General features: G+C 38.3%; 1 protein-coding gene and 1 pseudogene across 2 annotated transcripts in view; both read right to left on the bottom strand.

The window, feature by feature from the left end:
• Positions 1-10,370: 10,370 nt before the first annotated feature.
• Positions 10,371-10,700, bottom strand: LOC101401805 (DNA-directed RNA polymerase II subunit RPB9 pseudogene; annotated as a pseudogene).
• A 2,529-nt stretch (positions 10,701-13,229) lies between these two features.
• The window catches only part of KNL1 (kinetochore scaffold 1), a 61,272-nt gene continuing 52,892 nt past the window's right edge, over positions 13,230-21,609 (bottom strand). For both annotated transcript variants that reach the window (XM_087425243.1, XM_087425245.1), the window contains 6 exons: positions 21,287-21,387; positions 18,963-19,031; positions 17,378-17,487; positions 17,056-17,174; positions 16,188-16,310; positions 13,230-14,882 (listed from right to left, as the gene is read on the bottom strand). In XM_087425243.1, coding sequence (XP_087281369.1) covers positions 14,768-14,882; positions 16,188-16,310; positions 17,056-17,174; positions 17,378-17,487; positions 18,963-19,031; positions 21,287-21,387 — 637 coding nt within the window. In that variant the 3' untranslated portion in view covers positions 13,230-14,767. The remainder of the gene's footprint in view (positions 14,883-16,187; positions 16,311-17,055; positions 17,175-17,377; positions 17,488-18,962; positions 19,032-21,286; positions 21,388-21,609) is intronic.

Genomic DNA, 21,609 nt, shown 5'->3' with positions numbered 1-21,609 from the left:
GTGGTCAGAAAAGATGCCTGGTATTATTTCAATCTTCTTAAATTTATGGAGACTTGTTTTGTGGCCTAATATGTGAACAATCCTGGAGAATGTTCCATGTTCATTTGAAAAGAATGTGTATTCTTCGGTTTTTGGATGGAATGTTCTGTATATATCTACTAGGTCCATCTCTTCTAGTGTGTCATTTAAGGCCAATGTTTCCTTATTGATCTGCTGTTTGGATGATCTATCCGTTGGTGTAAGTGGAGAGTTAAAGTCCCCTACCATTATTGTGTTACTGTCTATTTCTCTTTTTATGTCTGTTAATAATTGCTTTATATATTTAGGTGCTCCTGTGTTGGGTGCATAGATATTTACAAGTGTTATGTCCTCTTGTTGGATTGTTCCCTTATCACTATGTAGTGCCCTTCTTTGTCTCTTTTTACAGTTTTTGTTTTAAAGTCTATTTTGTCTGATATGAGTATTGCTACCCCATCTTTCTTTTCATTGCCATTAGCGTGGAGTATCTTTTTCCATCCCTTTACTTTCAGTTTGTGTGTGTCTTTAGGTCTGAAGTGTGTCTCTTGTATGCAGCATATATATAGGTCTTGTTTTTTTATCCAGTCAGCCAACCTATGCCTTTTAATTGGAGTATTTAGTCCATTAATGTTTAAAGTAGCTATTGATAAGTATGTACTTACTTCTATTTTTCAACTTTTTCTTCTTGGTGTTTTAGTAGTTCTTCTCTGTTCCTTTCTTCTTCTCTTGCTCTCTTCCCTTGTGGTTTGATGGCTTTCTTTAGTATTATGTTTGGGTTCCTTTCTCTTAGTTTTTTGTGTATTTATTATAGGTTTCTGGTTTGTGATTACCATGGGGTTCATATATAGCAACCTATATATAGCAGTCTATATTAAGTTGATAGTCTCTTTAGTGTTTTTTTTTTTTTGTGAGGTGGACCAGCCCTGAGCTAACATCCAATGCCAATCCTCATTGCTTTTTTTTTTTGCTGAGGAAGACTGGCCCTGGGCTAAAATCTGTGCCCATCTTCCTTCACTTTACATGGGACCCTGCCACAGCATGGCCTGCCAAGCAGTGCGTTGGTGTGCACCTGGGATCCGAACCGGCGCACCCTGGGCCGCCGCAGTGGAGCGCGTGCACTTAACCGCTTGTGCCACCGGGCCGGCCCCATAGTCTCTTTAGTTTGACCTCTGTCTGAAAGCTCTACTCTTTAACTCCCCTCCTCCCAAATTTTATGTTTTTGATATCATATCTAACCTCTTTTTTGTGCATTTGTATCCATTACCCTCTTATCATGGAAATAGATAATTTTTCGTATATGTGGTCTTCTCCTTTCCCCTTAAATAAGTCCCTTGAGCATTTCTTGTAGTACTGGTTTCTTGGTGACAAATTCCTTTAATTTTTGCTTGTCTGGGAAAATTTTTATCTCTCCTTCCATTTTGAATGATAACCTTGCTGGGTAGAGTATCCTTGGCTGTAGGTTTTTTCCTTTTAGCACTTGAAATATATCATGCCTCTCTCTTCTAGCCTGTAAGGTTTCTGCTGAGAAGTCAGCTGATAGCCTTATGTGGTTTCCTTTGTATGTAACTTGTCTTTCTCTTGCGGCCTTTAGGATTCTCTCTTTATCTTTAATTCTGGACATTTTAATTATGATGTGTCTTGGTATGGGCATCTTTGGGTTTATCTTGTTTCGGGCTCTCTGTGCTTCCTGTACCTGGACGTCTGTTTCCTTCTTTAACTTAGGGAAGTTTTCAGCTATTATTTCTTCAGATAGATTCTCTGCCCCTTTGTCTCGCTCTTTTCCTTCTGGGACACCTATACCATGGATGTTAGTGTGCTTGATGTTGTCCCAGAGGTCCCTTAGACTGTCCTCATTCTTTTTAATTCTTTTTGCTTTTATCTGTTCAGCTTGGGTGATTTCTTCTAGTCTTTTGTCCAGCTCACAGATCCGTTCTTCTGTATCCTCTACTCTGCTTTTGAGTCTCTCTAGTAAATTTTTCATTTCTGGTATTGTATTCTTCATTTCTGATTGGTTCTTTTTATATCTTCCATTTCTTTGTTGACATTCTCACTGAGTTCATCCATTCTTCTCCCAAGATCAGTGAGCACCCTTAACACTCTTTGTTTGAACTCTCTGTCGGGTAGGTTGCTCATTTCTGTTTCACTTAGTTCCTTTTCTGGGGTTTTGTCCTGTTCCCTTACTTGGAATGTGTTCCTTTGCCTCCTCATTGTGCCTCTTTCCCTGTGCTTGTGTCTACGTATTAGGTAGGTCAGCTATGTCTCCTGCTCTTGGAGAGGTGACCTTATATAAGTGATGCCTTAGGAGGCCTTGCAGTGTGCTTCCCTGTCCTCTCCAGTTGCAGATGTTCCAGGAGTGACCCCTGTGTGGGCTATGTGTGTCCTTCTGTTGTGGCGAGGTTTTCTTCTAGTAGGTGCCCAGTGAGGCTGAGCTATGCCCCTGGTCAGCTGTTGTAATGCTCAGCTGTGTGTAGTTGCTGTGGGCCCTTCAGTCTCTTTATCGGGTATGAGGTGTCCCAGCACAGTTGGCTGCAAGGTCTAATAGCACATTCCTGTTGCCGTATTTCTATTGAGTGAGTAGGCCCCCAGCGTGGCAGGTTGTTAGGCTCAGGGGCTTACAATTGCTATAAGCCTCTAGCCTTTAGGTCCCTTGTCAACTCTCTGAGGATTGCAGCCGGGTGGGGCTGGCATCAGGCACCTCAGGCACGGGAGCACCCAATTGTTTCAGGCTTTGGAAGGTAGGGCCAACCCCCTATGTCGCCCTTTGGGAAGCACAAGTCTTCTGCAGCTGACAAGCCCCACCGCCAACAGGTCCACACAGTCAACACAGTTCTGCCCCGTGTGCGTGCCCCGACCTCCTGAAGTGGACCCAGTCTCCCCAAGGCGGGAGCCCCACACTCTTCACCACCGCCCCACACTCTCCACCCACTCTTTGCACACACACTGCCCTACAGAGGCGGACTCAGTTGCCAGGCTGTGGAGAATCCAGGTAGCTCCCTTAGCAGGCCCACAAGTTGCCTGAGGGCTTGTTGTTGGGTGGAGCCAGTCCCTAGGGTGGGCTGCCTGCCCTGGCTGAGCTGGATTAAATCGGTTCTCTAGAGGGTGGGGCAGACCCTGGGCTAGCAGGCCCCAGGGAGAACTCCAATGGCGTCTGCCGATGTCTGTGTCTGCATGTCCACACTAGGCCACAACAATGGCTGCCACCAATGTCCCAGTCCCTGGAGAGGTCTCACCTCTCACCGAGATGCACTCAGAGCCTATCAGGTGAGTCTCTTTTCCCCAAAGGGCTGTGCACTTTTCTTTCTGCTGATTTTAGGCTGCTTTCTGAAAAGGGTGCGTTTGTGTGTGGGCCCTTTAAGAGCCGGTTTTAATTTCTTTGTGCACCAGCATTTCTGGGGGTACACCACAATATTTTAGTAGCAAGCAAAGTCAGATATTATGCCACTTGTCTTGATTGTGCTGGGTCCAAAAAATGACTATAGCAGGCATGCTCCCCGGCTCAGGGCCCCTGCTCCTCCAGGGAGGGCTGCGTACCTTTGGGCTGCTCCCAGGTGGCCGTGAAGCACTGCGGCTTGTGTAGGTGGCATTTTTTTCTTACCAGAAGGGAATTTCTGTCTCTTCAACCTCAATTAGGATTGTCGTTTGTTGCAAGAGGTCCTCTTACCCAGTTTTCAGTTCTCTCTCAGGGGTAATTTTTCCAAGAGGAGCTGTAAATTGGCTGTGTCCGCAGGAGGAGGTGAGTTCAGAGTCTGCCTATGCCACCATATTGACTTCTCTCCAAATTTGATCTTTTCTTTTAAAAGCCTAATAATCTTCTGACTAGACTGATCAAGAAAAAAAGAGAGTAAGTACAAATAGCCAATGTCAGGATCAATGATAGGAATATATCTTCATATTTTAGAAAAAAATAATAAGAATGTATAATAGTATTATTAACTATTTTATGCCAATAAATTTAAAAACATAGAGGAAATGGATAAATCCCTAGAATTCACCACACTAATAGATAAAAGGAGTAAAATGGTATGATCATCATGGTGAACAAAAATAAAGCACGTGATGAAACTTCAGTATCTATTCATGTTAAATCTTTTAGAAACTAAGAGTAAAATGGAACTCTTCTTAACTGGAAAAAGGGTATATCAACAGCGACAGCAGCAACATGAAAACCTTCAGTAAACATCACACTTAATGGTGAAACTTGAAAGCTTTACTTTGAGATGAGAACAAGACAAAGATGCCTGCCTATCATCACCACCTCTAATCAACACGGTAGTGGAGGTTTAATCCTATGCATTAAGGCAAGAGAAAGAAAGGGAATAATTATTGTAAAGGCAGAAATAAAACTCAATTTTGAGGATAATCTGATTATGTACATGGAAAACTGAAAAGAAATTTCATAAATTATTAGAATTAATAAGAGTTTAGCAAAGTGTCTGTACACAAAATCAACATACAAAAATAAATTTTATTTTATATACTAGGAAAAATGATGACATTTAAAAAAGATATTTTTTACAATAACATTAAAAAGTAACAAGTAGCAAAGAATAAATTTAGAGGCCGGCCCAATGGTGCAGCGGTTAAGTGCAGGTGCTCCGCTTTGGCCGCCCCGGGGTTTGCAGGTTCGGATCCCCTGCGTGCACCGTCGCACTGCTTGTCAAGCCATGCTGTGGTGGCGTCCCATATAAAGCAGAGGAAGATGGGCACAGATGTTAGCCCAGGGCCAGTCTTCCTCAGCAAAAAAGAGGAGAATTGGCATCAGATGTTAGCTCAGGGCTGATCATCCTCACACACACAAAAAGAATGCATAATGATGTAAGGGGTAAATAGAAACATGGGGGGAATTAGGTACAAGAAGTGGGAACTGCTGGGCCTATAAGAGGGCCAGAAAAGTAAAAAAAAAAAAAAGAAGAAGAAGAAATTTAACAAATATATATACAATCTCTATTGGGAAACTTATACAACTTTATTGAAAAGTTTTAAAGAAGACTACATAAATGAAGAGACATATCATAGCTATAGATTGGATACTCAAAATTGTAAATATGCCAATTTCCCTCAAATTGATCTATAGATTCAATGCTGTCACAATGAAAATCCCAACAATTTTCCCTTTCCCCTTTGCATCTTTACAATCTCATTCTAAATTTTATATGGAAATGCAAAAGGCTAAGACTAGCCAAGGGAATCTTGAAGAAAAATAAAATGACAAGACTTTTCCAGATATCAAAATTTAAAGATATAGTAATTAAGATGGTGTTTTACTGGCTCAGATATAGACAAGTAGATCAATGGAACAAAATAGAGAACCCAGAAACAGACCCATGCATATTTGGACTCTTGATTTATGACAGAGGTATCACAAATCATTTATCAGGGGAAAGGATGGTCTTTTCAATAAGTGATGCTTGGACAATTGGATATCCATTTAGGGGAACAAAAAATAAAACAAACTTCTACCTCACATCATATATCCAACTTCAGGTATATCAAAGATCTGAATGTGAATGGGAAAATTATAAAGTTTTAGAAGATAGGATAAAAGAATATCTTCATGACTTTGGGTTTGGTAAAGATTGATACACTTTTGAGAACAATTTGGCATTATCTAGTGAAGTTTAAGATTTACATGTCCTTTGACTTAGCAGTTCCTCTCTTCAGTATATGCCTTATATTCTAGGGCCTAGAGAAACGTTTGCATCAGAACCAACTAGAAAGTATATCACTGAATTGTACACTTACGAATGGTTAAAATGATCAGTATTATGTTATGTATATTTTACCACAATAAAAAATACCAAAAAGATTAATTTTTTAAAAAAGCAATTCAATGGAAAGATGGGCTTTTCAAAAATGGTGCTGAAGCAATTAGATAGGCATAGGCAAAATATGATTCTCAATCTTAAACCTCACACTTTTTACAAAAATTAATTCAAAATGAATCATAGATTGAAATGTAAAGCATAAAACTATAAAGCTTTTAGAAGAAAATTTAGGAGAAAGTTTTCAGGAACTAGAACTAAGTGAAGGGTTCTTAGACGTGCCACCAAAACCACAATCCATAAAAGAAAAATTAAGTTGCTGGGGGCCAGCCCGGTGGCACAGCGGTTAAGTGTGTGCGCTCCACTTTGGCGGCCTGATGGTTCGCAGGTCAGGATCCCGGGCGTGCACCGAGGCACCACTTGTCAAGCTATGATGTGGCGGTGTCCCACATAAAGTAGAGGAAGATGGGCATGGATGTTAGCCTAGAGCCAACCTTCCTTAGCAAAAAAGATGAGGATTGGCATCGGATGTTAGCTTAGGGCTGATCTTCCTCGCAAAAAAAAAAAAAAAAGAAAAAAGAAAAATTAAGTTGCAATTCATCAAAAATTTTAAGTGTTCTGCAAAAGACCATGTTAAGAGGATGAAAAGACCAACTACAGACTGGGAAAAAACATTTACAAACCACATATCTGACAGAGGACTTGTATTTATTGTATACAAAGAACTTTCAAAACTCAACAGTAAAAACAAAAACAAAAAACAATTAGAAAATGGGCAGAAGACATGAATGGATATTGCACTAAAGAAGATATACAGGGTCCGGCCCAGTGGTGCAGTGATTAAGTTCAAGCATTCCGCTTTGGAGGACCAGGGTTCGCCAGTTTGGATCCTCGGTGAGGACATGCTCACTGATAATCAAGCCATGCTGAGGCGGGGTCCCACAGAGAAGAACTAGAAGGACCTACAACTAGGATATACAGCTATGTACTGGGGTTTGGGGGAGAAAAAGAAAACAAGAGGAAGATTGGCAACAGATGTTAGCTCAGGGCCAACCTTCCTCAAAAAAAAAAAAAAAAGATATTCGATTTCAAACAAGCACACAAAAAGATGTTAGCCATTAGAGAAATGCAAATTTAAACTGCAGTACTATCATTATACATATATCAGAATGGCAAAAATAAAAAATAGTGCTAATACTAAATGCTGATGAGGATGTTGAGAAACTGGATCTCTGATGCATTGCTGGTGGGAATGTAAAATGGTGCACCCACTCTGGAAAACAGTATGGCAGTTTCCTATAAAATTAAACATACACTTGTCCTATGACAAAGCAAGTGCAGTCTTGGACATTTATTCCAGAGAAATAAGAATGCATGTTTATGCAAAACTTGTATATGAATATTCATAGCTGCTTTATTCATAATAGCCAAAAACTGGAAACAGCCCAATGTCCTTCAATGGGTGAATGGTTAAACAAACTATGGTACATCCGTACAATGGGAATAATCCTCCACAGTAAAAAGGAACAAATTATTTATACATTTGACAACTTGGGTGAATCTCAAAGGCATTATGCTGAGTGGAAAAACCCCAAGTATCAAGAGGTTGCATACCTTATAATTCCATTTAACAATTCTAAAATTGATAAAATTATAGAGATGGAAAAAAGATGAGTGGTTGCCAGGGGATAGGGATGGAGGTGTGGGTGTGACCATAAAGTGGTAGCATAAGAGAGTCATAACGCTCCGGTGATGGAGCAGTTCTGTATCTTGATTGTGGTTGTGGTTACACAAATCTATACATGGGATAAAATTGCGTAGAACTATACACACACACACACAAATGAGTTGCATACAAAAACTAGTGGAACAGAAGAAGGTCTGTACATACCTCATATAAGTGGAATCATACAATATTTGTCCTTTTGTGTCTAGCTTATTTCACTAAGTGTAATATTTTCAAGGTCCATTCGTATTGTAGCATAAATCAAAATTTTATTTCTTTTATTTTTATTTCTTTATTTCTTTTTTATTTCTTTTTTTATTTCTTTTTATGGCTGAATAATATTCCATTGTATGTATACACTACATTTTGTTTATCCATTCATCTGTGGTATGTATATACTACATTTTGTTTATCCATTCTTTCATAGAAACTTGGGTTGTTTCCACCTTTTGGCTATTGTGAATAATGCTGCTATGAACATTGATGTATCTTTTTCAGTCCCTGCTTTCAGTTCTTTTGGGTATATACCTAGCAGTGGAATTGCTGGGTCATATGGTAGTTCTATGTTTAACCTTTTGAGAAACTGATAAACTGTTTTCCACAGTGGCTGCATCATTTTACACTCCCACCAGCAATGCACAAGGTTCTGAATTCTCCACATCCCTTCCAACACTTATTTTGGGTTTTTTTTTTTTTTTTTTTTTTTTTTTTTATTATACTCATCCTAGTAGGTTTAAGGTGGTATCTCATTGTGGTTTGAACTTGCGTTTCCCTAATGACTAATGATGTCAAGTATCTTTTTCATGTACTTGTTGGTCATTTGTGTATCTTCTTTGGAGAAATATCTGTTCAAGTCCTCTGTCCATTTTAAAAATTGAGTTGTCTATTATGTTATTAAGTTGTAAGAATTCTTTATATATTGTGGATACTAGACTCTTAGATATATGATTTGCAAACATTTTCTCCCACTCTTTAGGTTGTCTTTTCACTTTCTTGATAATGCACAAAAGTTTTTGATTTTGATGAAGTCTAATATACCTTTTTATTGTTTCTTGTGCTTTTGGTGTCATCTCTAAAATTCCATTGCTACATCTAATGTCATGAAGATTTATCTCTGTTTTCTTCTAAAAGTTTTATAGTTTTAGCTCTTACATTTAAGTCTTTGATCCATTTTGAATTATTTTTTGGTTATGGTATAAGGTAAGGGTCCAACTTAACTATTTTGTCTGTGGATATCCAGTTTTCCTAGCACCACTTATTGAAAAGACTGTCCTTTCCCCATTGAATAGTCTTGGCAGCCTTGTAGAATTATTTCACCATATATGTGTTGGTTTATTTCTGGGATCTCTGTTCTATTCTATTGATCTTTATGTCTGTCTTTATGCCAGTACCACACTGTTTGATTATTGTAATTTGGTAGTAAGTTTTGAAATCAGTAAATGTGAGTCCTCCAACTTGGTTCTTCTTCTTGTTTTTTTTTTTAAAGGAAGATTGGCCCTGCGCTAACATCTGTTGCCAATCTTCCTCTTTTTCTTTTTTTCTCCTCAAAGCCTCAGTACATAGTTGTATATCACAGCTGTAGTGTTGCAGCTCTTCTATGTGGGACACTGCCTCAGCATGACTTGATGAGTGGTGAGTAGGTCCTTGCCCAGGGTCCCAACCAGCGAATCCCAGGCCACTGACGCAGAGCGTGCGAACTTAACTGCTAAGCCACCGGGCTGGCCCCTTGGTTCTTCTTTTTCAAGATTTTTTGGCTATTCAGCGCCCTTTGCAATTCCATATAAATTTTTAGGACCAACTTTTCCATTTTCCACCCTGCAAATAAGGCTGATGGGGTATTGATAGGTATTGCATCAAATCTGTAGATTGCTTTAGGTAGTATACAATTGCCATCTTAGTTTAAATCTTTCAATCCATGCACATGAGATGTCTTTCCATTTATTTAGGTCTACTTGAATTTCTTCCAGCGGTGTTTTGTGGTTTCCAGTGTACAAGTCTCGTACCTCTTTAGTTAAATTTATTCCTAAGTATATTATTCTTTTTGATGCTATTGTAAATGGAATTTTCTTATTGTCATTTTTGGATCGTTCATTGCCAAGTGTATAGAAATACTATAGACTTTTTTTGAGGTTGCCTGTTTTTTCAGCTTTACTGAGGTATAGTTGACAAATAAAATTGTAATATATTTAAGGTATAGAACATGATTTGATATATAATATACACTATGGAAGGATTCCCATCATTGAGTTAATTTCAATTATATCATACAGTATTATCAACCATAGTCACTGAGATATTATTGATTTTTCTATTTTGATCTTGTATCTTGCAACCTTGCTGAACTTGTTAGTTCTAATAGTTTTTAGTGAATTGCCTAGGATTTTCTATACGTATACAAGATCACGTCATCTTCAAATAGAGAGCTTTACTACTTCCTTTCCAGTCTGGATGCCTTTTATTTCTTTTTCTTGCCTAATTGCCCTAATCATGTATAAACAAAATGTGGTATATTCATATAATGAAATATTATTTGGCCATAAAAAGGAATGAAGTACTGATATACACTGAACAGTGAATGAACTTTGAAACATTATGCTAAATGAAAGACCACATATTACATGCTTTCATTTATATGAAATGTCCAAAATAGGTAAATTTATACTGATAAAAAGTAGATTACTAGTTGCTTTAGGGGGTGGAGTGGGTGAGAGTGATGTGATGATAGGGTGCAATGCCTAATGGCTACGGTTTTTGTTGTTTTTGTTTGTTTGTTTGTTTTGTACACACACAACCCAGCATTTATTACATGTGGGAGAGAGGGGTTTCACTCGGTCCAGCGGTGGCCGAAGCGTGGGGCCCTGGTACTACGAGTGCTTGGTGTCCTCAACCCTGGCACTGTGTGACTGGAAGAATGCTGCCTCTTTGTGGCCGCACTTTTGGCACAGGTGGTCCTCGGTTTGTAGCAACGTGGAGTCTTGGGACACTTCAGCAATGATATGGATCAGGTCGTCCACTTCCTGTGTGATTTTAATGACACAGATGCAGCTGTGGAAGCTTTCCTGCTGGTGATCACAATTTTGGCACTCATAGAATAGAATGTGATTCTCCTTGTCCTCCTTGGGGTAAAGCATGTTACATTCCTGGTAGAATCGAATACCCATGAAGCCGGGCTCGTAGGTCCTGTCTGATTCCATAGCAATACCTATGGTTTTAAAAACGTTTTGGTAAAAATACACGTAAAATTTGACATCGTAACCTTTTTTTTTTTTTTTTTTTTTTTTGGTGAGGAAGATTAGCCCTCAGGTAACACCTGTTGCCAATCCTCCTCTTTTTGCTGAGGAAGATTGGCCCTGGGCTAACATCCGTGCCCATCTTCCCCTACTTTATATGGGACACCACCACAGCATGGCTTGATAAGTGGTGAGTAGGCCTGCGCCCGGGACCTGTGAACCCCAGCCACCCAAGTCGGGCACGTGAACTTAACCACTATGCCACCAGGCCGGCCCTGACATCTTAACCATTTTTAAGTGTACTGTTCAGTAGTATTAAGTATATCCACACTATACAAGCGGTTAAGTGCACGTGCTCCACTGTGGCGGCCTGGGGTTCGCTGGTTCGGATCCCAGGCGCGCACCGACGCACCGCTTGTTAAGCCATGCTGTGGCGGTGTCCCATATAAAACAGAGGAAGATGGGCACGGATGTTAGCCCAGTGCCAGTCTTCTTCAGCAAAAAAAAAGAGGAGGATGGGCATTGAATGTTAGCTCAGGGCTGGCCCTCCTCACAAAAAAAAAAAAAAAAAAAAAGAATAACAGGACTTTTTGGGCCGGCCCCATGGCTTAGCGGTTAAGTGCACGTGCTCCGCTGCTGGCAGCCCGGGTTCAGATCTCGGGCATGCACCGATGCACCGCTGGTCTGGCCATGCTGAGGCTGTGTCCCACACACAGTAACTAGAGGGATGTGCAGCTATGACATACAACTATCTACGGGGGCTTTGGTGGAAAAATAAATAAATAAAATTATTGAAAAAAAAAAAGTATATCCACACTGTTGTGTGAACAATCTCTAGAACTTTTTTCATCTTACAGAAGTGAAACTCGATCCCTATTAAACAACTCATTTCCCTCCCTTAGTTTTTGTCTCCGAATTTGACTGCTCTAAGTATCTCATATAAGTGGAATCACACAGCAGTTATCTTTTTATGACTGGCTTATTTCACTTCACATGTCTTCGGGGTTCATCTAAGTTGTAGCAAGTGTCAGAATTTCTTTCCTCCTTAAGGCTGAATAATATTCTATTGTATGTATATACTACATTTTCTTTACTCATTTATCCATTGATGGACACTGGGATTGCTTGCATCTTTTAGCTATTGTGAATAATGCTATCAACATTGGTGTACAATATCTCTTAGTGTCCCTGCTTTCTCTTCTTTTGGGTATATACCCAGAAGTCGAATTGCTAGAACATATGGTAATTCTAATTTTTTGAGGAACTAACCATGGTGTTTTCCAAAGCAGCTGCACCATTTTACATTCCCACCAACAGTGCACAGGGTTCCAATTTCTTTGCATCCTTGCCAACACTTGTTATCTTGTCTTTTCCATTAGTCATCGAAGTGGTTGAAAGTGGTATCTCATTATGGTTTTGATTTGCATTTCCCTAATGCAAACAATAAGCATTTTTTCATGTGCTTGTTGGCCATTTGTATATCCTCTTTGGAGAAATGTCTATTCAAGTCTTTTGCCCATTTTTTAATTGGGTTGTCTTTTTGTTGTTGTTAAATTGAAGAAGTTTTTTGTGTATTCTGGATATTAAACCCTTATCAGAGAGATGATTTTCAAATATTTTCTGCCATTCTATACATTGCACTCTGGTGATTATGTCCTTTGATGCACAAGTTTTTAATTTTGATATAGTCCAATGTATCTTTTTTACTTTTGTTGCCTGTGCTTTTTGGTGTCATATCCAAGAAATCCTTGCCAAATCCAATGTTATGAAGCTTTTCCCCTTTGTTTTCTTCTAAGAGTTTTATAGTTTTAGCTCTTACATTTAGGTCTTTGATCCATTTTGAGTTAATTTTTGCATATGGTATGTAAGATAAGGGTCCAACTTTATTCCTTTGTATGTGGATATCCAATTTTCCCAGCACCATTTGTTGAAAAGTGGGGTTTTTTTGAGATGATGAAAATGTTCTGAAATTGATTGTGGTGATGCACATATCTGTGAATATATTAAAAACCATTCAATTGTCCACGTTAAATGGTGAATCGTATATGTGAACTATATTTCAATAAAGTTGTTTAAAAAAAAGTGATGAAAAACAATACAGATTGCTGGTCCCCACCCCTAGCGTTTCTGATTCAGCAGGTTTGGGGTGAGGCTGATGCTGCTAGTTTAGGGACTATACTTTGAGAATCACTCCATTAGCTCATAGATAGTTTCCTGAGGAACTTCAAAATAGTTTTCTTTTACTGTCCTTTAGAGACACAGGGATAACTGTGGTTTGTACCTGGTTCTTACATGCAGGTTCTGACATATTTTAATCTTATCTCCGTTTTCAAATAGGTGAGTGTTTCTAAAGGGAGCTTTTTTGTATATCTTCAAAGGTCTATTGGATACATGGTAAAAACACTCTTCACTTCATAAAGAGACACTGCTTAAAAAAGATTTCATATAATAAAGTTATTTTAATAGTGCAAAAAATAATCTACTTCCAATCAGTGAAAGAAAAACTTCCAAAAATTTTAATAAAAATAGCCAATACTTTGAACAAATACAAATAAGTAGGTAAATATTACAATTATGTACTCCAAACCCAAGAAAGCAGAGACCATTATTACAAGCCAAATAATTCTTGGAGATGGTCATTCCAGGTTACCAAAATGCAGAAAACAAAACTTCTACTTTTTAGGCTTACAGAAAAGAAAGAAAACAACTCCAGTAGGAAAAGTAATTTAAATTTCATGGGAAACAGACCAAATTGATGACTTCAAAAGTTTTTCAAGGCGTTCATAGAAATAGGGAACATCTATATCTTGATTTTTATGGGAAATGACTCTTGTGTTGATTTTTGAAGTTTAAAAGACTATGTGATCTTTTGACTAATAGCTCAGAAGTAGAAGCCAATCAAGAAGGAAGATAACATTCATGGGACCCACAGGACTTTAACCTGATCCTAAAGTATAAAGCAAAACTTTAAGACGAATTAGTTTAAAAATCTAAATATATTATAGTTTAGAATTAAACATAAAAGAAACAAAAATTATCATGATTAGGATTTGACTAAAGTTTGGGTAAAAGTTTTCCCATATTTATCTATCTCAAAGAAAGATAATACTGACCATTCAATATCAATGAATATGTTTATTTTTGTATATGTGAATGGTGTGGCTTCAGAAACCAATACTTATATTAAGTTCATTAATTAAGTTCATTACTACTGCGAGAACTTGATAAAACTGGTATTTTGAGTGTGAGCTTATTTGAAATATAATTATTTAATAAAAGGAGATTGAGAATTTGGCTGTAAACCATCCTTCAGAAACTGCCCAGGCAGAAGGGTATCTCTCTATACATCTCCGTGCATTTCTATATATCTCCTTACTACATCACAAACACAAAAACAATATTAATATATTTACATGTATGTATTGGGCCAAAATGAATTAACTTTCCCTAAAAAATTATACTTATTAAGAAAACAGCAATAGGAGGCAAGGCCCTCAAGAATAGATGGCAACCATTCCAATAGTTGAGTGCTATTGCTTTCTCTTAGTAATATTTCCGGAATGGAGAAAATAAGAGGATGAATAGTTTGTAGACAGACATGTCTCTACTCCAGAAATATCTGTTAGGCAGAAGCCAGGCAACCTAAAAATCATAGCTCAACACATGGGGAAATGGCTAAGGTTTTTGTCAGTGGTGACACCTCCTCTTATATTTAAAAGTTACTCTTTAGGGCTTGTACTAAAGCAGAGAGCACCACTTTAGTTAGGAGAAATTCTCTCTACATGTTCTATTACTTAAACCTTTGGTAGAGAGATGATCAAGTTGATTGCAGGCTACTTGAGGCCTTTCATCATTCTTGACTGTAGAGATTTAAAAACTAACCATACAAATTAAATATAACATCATCAGAAGGAATTTTACTAGGCTTTTTTCTATGACCTAAAGACAAAGATTAAACAGCAATAGAGATTCTGACATAATATCATTATTAAGTACACTGTGCTTGGTTGTTACAGCTGTGGTCCATGGTTCTAGTGGTAGAAATGGCAGTCCTGAAGCAGATCTTGGTAAATTTGCTTGACTACATTCTTTAGGTAGTTGTCTTCCAGTGGCACTTTAGATAGAATGCTGGTGATTTCATCTTCGCTGGAAAGAACAAAATGTTAATTAATTTTTCTGGAAACTTACACTTATCTCCATTTCAGTGGAATTCATGTTTTTGGGTACGGTCTCTGAGTCTCCGAGGAAACACAAATAGGTATTTCTGGAAATAATTAGACTGTCCAGTTTGAACTGAGAGTCCAAAAACAAGGCCTAAGAACCAATTCTGTATGTAATTACGAGGTGTCTTGACCTAGTTGTTTTCTCTGACTATAAAAATCTAAACTGTTGGTGTTTGCTGATGGATTTGAGGTGGGCACTTTTTTTTTTTTTTTGGTGAGGAACATTGGCCCTGAACTAACATCTGTTGCCAATCTTCCTCTTTTTGCTTGAGGAAGCTTGTCCCTGAGCTAACATCGGTGCCAATCTTCCTCTATTTTTTTGTATGTGGGATGCCACCACAGCATGGCTTGATGAGTGGTGTGTAGGTCCATACCTGGGATCCGAACCTGTGAATCCCGGGCTGCCGAAACAGAGCGCACAAACTTAACCACTACACCGCCAGGCTGGTGAGATGGGCACATTTTAACTTCTGCCATCTTACAGTCTGTCAGCAATGTGTCTAAAAAGTCACAAAATATATAGTAGATATGAAATATTTTTAGTTCTGGTTCCACAGACTAATTGAGAAAAGCATGACTGCTCAGTTTTTAAAGTGATTATTCTGTTTTTAAGGCCATAAAAGTTGTTCATATATGATCTGGGCTAAGCTTATGCAGGAATTTTTTTCCTTCTTGATTCCTATTTACATACAAGTGTTCAAAAAGTGGAGCAAGTATAGAGCCAGCCCTGATGGCCTAGCAGTTAAAGTTCAGCACACTCTGCATCAGTGGCCCAGGTCTGGTGCTTCAGCGGCCTGGGTCTGGTTCCTGGGTGTGGAACCACACCACTCATCTGTCAGTAGCCATGCTGTGGCGGCAGCTCACACAGAAGAACCAGAAGAACTTACAACTGTACACAATTATGTACTGGGGCTTTGCAGGGGGAAAAAGGAAGAAAAAAGGAGGAAGACTAGCAACAGATGTTAGCTTGGGGAGAATCTTCCCCTGCAAAAAAAAAAGGGGGAGCAAGTATAAAAAAAATAGACCAATGGTCTCCAGCATCCGCTGGAGATAGCAACGAAGGTTACTGACTTTAAAGGAACAAATTCTTCAAAATGAAGTCAGAGAGAAGTAACATTTGGCTCTCACTATGGTCTATCCATTTGCTGACCACTTTGAGGGATCTTTCAAATGATAAAGCAAACTAAAAAAGTAGTTGGGAGCCCTATCCTGCTGGCTCTTTACTCACCCAACGTTTCCAAGGTGATTTTGAATGGAAAAAGGTAACGGGACAGATGGATAATGGGCTGAGAGAGACAAAGTTATCTCAAACTTTGCAAATGCTGTAGAGCTGGAGAATAAAAGCCTCAATCTGTAAAAGATGAGATCCTCAATTAAAAATACAAAACAAAAACAGAACGAAACACAAATACATTTTTCTTTTACACTGGCATGTGAAACTTAGGTGTACATTATTTCTGTCCTTATCAAACAGGGAGAGGGTAAAACACCTGGAAAAAAGTATTATTATGGTTGTTTTTTCATTGTTAGTCATGAAACTCATTAATAAATTATTTTAAAAAGTTTTTGACTAATTACTTATTATTATCGGTTGAACTGTGTATCCCCTCAAAATTCATATGTTGAAGTCCTAATCCCCAGGACCTCAGAATGTGACCTTATTTGGAAATAGGGTCATTGCAGATTTAATTAGTAAAGATGAGGTCCTACTGGAGTAGGGTGGGCCCCTAATCCAAAATGACTGGTGTCCTTAGGAAAAGGGGACATTTGGACCCAGATATACATACAGGAAGAAAGTCATGTGAAGATGAAAGCAGATATTGGGGTTATATATTTACAAGCCAAGGCATGCCAAAGATTGCTTGCAAATCACTGGAAGTTAGGAGAAAGGCATGGAACAGATTCTCTTTCACAGCCCTCAGAAGGAACCAACCCTGCTGACATCTTGATCTCAGACTTCTAGCCTCCAGAACTGAGACAATAAACTTCTGTTGTTTAAGCCACCCAATTTGTAGTGCTTTGTTACAGCAGCCCTAAGCAACTAATACACTTACTCAACATTATTTACATCTATGTTCATTAAGTTACACACTTACTCAACATTATTTACATCTATGTTCATTAAGTTATAATTTGGTCCCCATCTCTTTAAAAACTCAATCTCCTCTCCAAGGAGTCTGCAATGGCTCACTACCAGTGAGATTTCTTGAAGCATCTGGGAAAAACAGGAAAAAAAAAAAAAAAGATGAAATTATGAAAACATTTCAGTGTTTATGGCTTTTTATAAAGAACCCCTCACAGTTAAACAATTTAATATATTTATGATTTCAGGATCCACTATTACATATATAAAATTTCAGTTCTGCTTTTTGGAACAGATAATGTAATTTTCCTTTAAATACTTCAATCAGAATTTACCTTGGGTACCTGATGCTGTGTTGTACATTTCTTCTTCCAGGATTCCTGTTCCTCAATGTACTGGAAAATAAGCTTATGAACTAAAAGGGAGGAAGGAGGAGCTTTATCCTCTGAGGAAGGAAAAAAAAAAAAAATCCAAAGCAAGGTATTACTTATTATTCACATATTTTATATATATAAGCTAGAAATATTATATAAACTAGAAATACCTTCAAACTACTAGGTGTCTAAGTATCTTCTTTTTATTTTCAAACACATAAACCAACATATATGGCGAACATAAAACATTCTTATAACAATTCAGGCTTTATCACATACAAAATAGAACTTGGTTAAGAGCATGGGCTTAAATGTAACATAACCTGAGTTTAAATCCTGGCTTTCCTTGCTATCTGAGTGATTCTAAGCACAACACTTACTTCTTTTGAGCTCTAGTTCCCTAATTTGTAAAATGAGGAATAATACCTACTTCACAGTGTTGAGGTAACACACACGTCTGATACAGAACAAGTACTCATAATGGTAATTTTTTAATTATGGAAATAGCTATTATTAATCTTTGCTCAAGATCTAGTAATAATTAAAAAGAAAAAAATAGGGCCGGGCCTGGTGGCATAGTGTTTAAGCTTGCAAGCTCTATTCTGGCGGCCAGGGGTTCGCAGGTTCAGATCCCAGGTGTGGACCTACACACTGTTTATCAAGCCATGCTGTGGCAGGCATCTCACATATAAGATAGAGGAAGATGTTGCCGGCCCTGTGGCTTAGCAGTTAAGTGTGCGCGCTCCGTTGCTGGCAGCCCGGGTTCGGATCCCAGGCGCGCACTGACGCACCGCTTGTCCGGCCACGCTGAGGCCGCGTCCCACATACAGCAACTAGAAGGGTGTGCAACTATGACGTACAACTATCTACTGGGGCTTTGGGGAAAAAAAAGGAGGAGGATTGGCAATAGATGTTAGCTCAGAGCCGGTCTTCCTCAGCAAAAAGAGGAGGATTAGCATGGATGTTAGCTCAGGGCTGATCTTCCTCACAAAAAAGATAGAGGAAGATGGGCACAGATGTTAGCTCTGGGCCAATCTTCCTCAGCAGAAAGAGGAGGATTGGCAGCAGATGTTAGCTCAGGGCTAATCTTCCTCACCAAAAAAAAAAAAAAACCCAAACAAACCCCAAAACCCCATTTCTTTTAAAACTTATCTAATATTTGGAACATTACCTAGCAGTTTTATGTCTAATATACATTTCTTTTTTCTTTTTTTTTTTTTTAATTTTTTTTTTCCCCCAAAGCCCCAGTAGATAGTTGTATGTCATAGTTGCACATCCTTCTAGTTGCTGTATGTGGGACTCAGCCTCAGCATGGCCGGAGAAGCGGTGCGTTGGTGCACTCCCAGGATCCGAACCCAGGCCGCCAGCAGTGGAGCGTGTGCACTTAACCGCTAAGCCACGGGGCCGGCCCTAATATACATTTCTAAGGACAAATTATTATTATTATTGTTTATATTTATCTTAGTATGTGAAAGCATTCTTAAGGAGCAATTTACACTTGTACATTTCCAACAAATTTTTAGTGGCTTAAATGTTTTGAACTTACCATCTAATAAAGACTGAAAATTCAGGTCAACAATCTTCCTATGAGCGTTGCCCAGAAAAGAGAGACCAACTAGGAAGAACCAGAATAAGGACAGTATTTCTTTTTATTATGTGATTTTAAGCCATAAAACTCATAAAACTCAGTACTTTAGAATCTTACTCTTTCTGAGTAGCAGGGCTTTTTCATAGGCATTTGAAAGTTTATCCTTGAATCATATTGTTCTCTGTCTATGGTAAAGGCTCCCCTTAGACTGCTGAACTACACTGACTGGCAGGCCTTTGAAGGAAATTTAAGGTATAGTACATTTACAGTAAATTTATCAAGCCTCTGCCTTTGACCCTTAACTTCTGTGCAAAGATAGTATTATTTTCAGGAACCATATAAGGAAAATGGCTATGACCTCCCACACCTTTTGACTGTCTTTGTACAAATACTGTAAAAATAATTTATGCTTTTACCACTACAGTAATGAGTTTTAGCTGGCCAGGATAGCTGCTTGTTCTTCCAGACTATACAGTTATCTCTTGTCTCTCAAATTCTGATTCTTTTCACTTTGTTGCATATTTTCTATATGTTAGGCGTTGTGGATACAACAGTGAGACAAACAGACATGATCAATCTATGCTCTCAAGAAGCTTACAGCTCAGAGGGACACACAGATAACTGCACTAATAAACACACCAAGAACTACAAACTGTGATAAGCGCTATTAAGGAAAACTGCAGGAAGCAATGAGAACAAATAACAGGGGGGCAAGTAGCAGAGGGAGTAGGTAAAATGAAAGTCATGGAAAACTTTCCTGAGAAAGTGATAACTCAGCTGAGCTCTGAAGGATTATTAGTAGAAATTTATTTAGTGAAGAGGGGATGCTCTGGTCTGAATGTTTGTGTCCCCTTCAAATTCATATGTTGAAATCCTAATGCCCAATGTGTTGGTTTTAGGAAGTGGGACCTTTGGAAGATGCTTAGATCATGCGGGTGGAGCCATTATAAGTGGGATTAGTGCTCTTATAAAAGAGAGCCTGGAGAGCTAGCACAGCCTTCCATCATGTGAGGATATAATGAGAAGTCTGCAACCTGGAAGAGGGCCCCACCTGACCATGCTGGCACCCTGATTTCGGACTTCCAGCCTCTGGAACTGTGAGAAATAAATTTCTCCTGTTTATAAGCTATCCAATTTATGGTACTTTTGTTCTAGCAGCTCAAACAGACTAAGACAAGAGAGCGAGCTTCCAGGCATAAGAAACCTCAGTATGAAGGTCCTGAGGTAGGACTATGACTAAGCATAAAGACCATGATCTTTTAAGGAAATGAAAGAAATCCATTGTGGTCAACATGCAGAAAACAGTATAAGATGAGGCAGGAAAAGATGGAAAAATTCAATTCATGCAGGGCTTTACAGGCTATATTAAATATTTTGATCATTAGTCTAACAGTAGTAGGCACATGATCAGATTTTCAACAATCACAATAGCTTCAGGAAGGAGAATGAATTGGAGAGGAAAAAGAGAAGATCCAGAAAGACCAGTTGGAATGTTACTGTAGTCATCTAGGTTAGAGATGACTGTTGACAGAAGAGATGAAGAAAAGTGTTTGAATATTAAGAAATTAAAATCAACAAGTCTTATTGATGATTTAGATATACCCGGTGAGCAAGAAAGAGGTATAGAGTGATTTCTAAGTTATAATTTTGGACCCGGATGCAAGTTGATGGTATTCTTTGAGAAAAGGAAGTTTTAAGGAGAATCAGGTTTGGAGGCTGGGAGATTTTGAAGATCCTAAGTTCCAATTTGCCCATGCTAAAGCTAACTGTTTCAAGAGAAAAGATCTAAACATACTGACAGGAAACTTCAACAAAACAGCTAGGACTCCGTCTAGTCACCATATGGTGATGTCTATCTACTATGATAAGCCCACCAACACACACAGAACTTCCAGTTAACTTCTTAGGTTAACTTAAGTACAAAAAAACAGTCAAGAGTCACCAGCCATTAGAGTAAATCCTCTATTACAAAAGACAGATGGGAAAAAGGAACTCAGAGTAAACAGTGTGAAGTGCACGTTGATCCATTATTTGGATAGACAAAATTTCTATCGTCTAATGTAATTCAACAAAGGGCAACTTTCACTAGCTGAATTTTCATTTTATTCTTTAACAAAGTAAAATTCTATTATCACTAATTAAAGTGATTGCCTCTTCTAAGATTTTCAGCAGTGCTATCATTATGTCAATAGTTATTATTGTATTAAAATAAAGATTTGAATCTTTGGTGAGTTTAGCCATACATTTTTCTGCAGAGGAATTATCTTACTTTTGCTACTCACCTACTGGCTCTCCAAAGGTGATGGTGAGTTCTATTGTGTCAAAAAGAAAGGTGAATACAGCTTGATTATCACTCCACTCAATGACATCCCACTCAGACAAACTGGAAAGAGATAAACAAGACCAACATTTTTTGAGGGGGAATAAAAGAAGAGAGTTAACTTCTGATACCACCCAAACAGTACTAGCAGCAGCTGCTGGAGTTTTTCTACTGGCTTGGGAGACAATCAATATTTTAATTCAAATATTGTGAATGTACAAATTTATGCTTTTGAAAGAAGTAAGAATTGACTCAATCTTGAGTTGTGTATCAGGGAAAAACCAA

This window comes from Ceratotherium simum, chromosome 3 (assembly GCF_057802395.1).
Source record: "Ceratotherium simum simum isolate JZ-2026a chromosome 3, ASM5780239v1, whole genome shotgun sequence".
Classification (NCBI taxonomy): domain Eukaryota; kingdom Metazoa; phylum Chordata; class Mammalia; order Perissodactyla; family Rhinocerotidae; genus Ceratotherium; species Ceratotherium simum.
The sequence above is the reverse complement of the archived record's forward strand: the minus strand, read 5'-3'. Positions and strand labels throughout refer to the sequence as shown.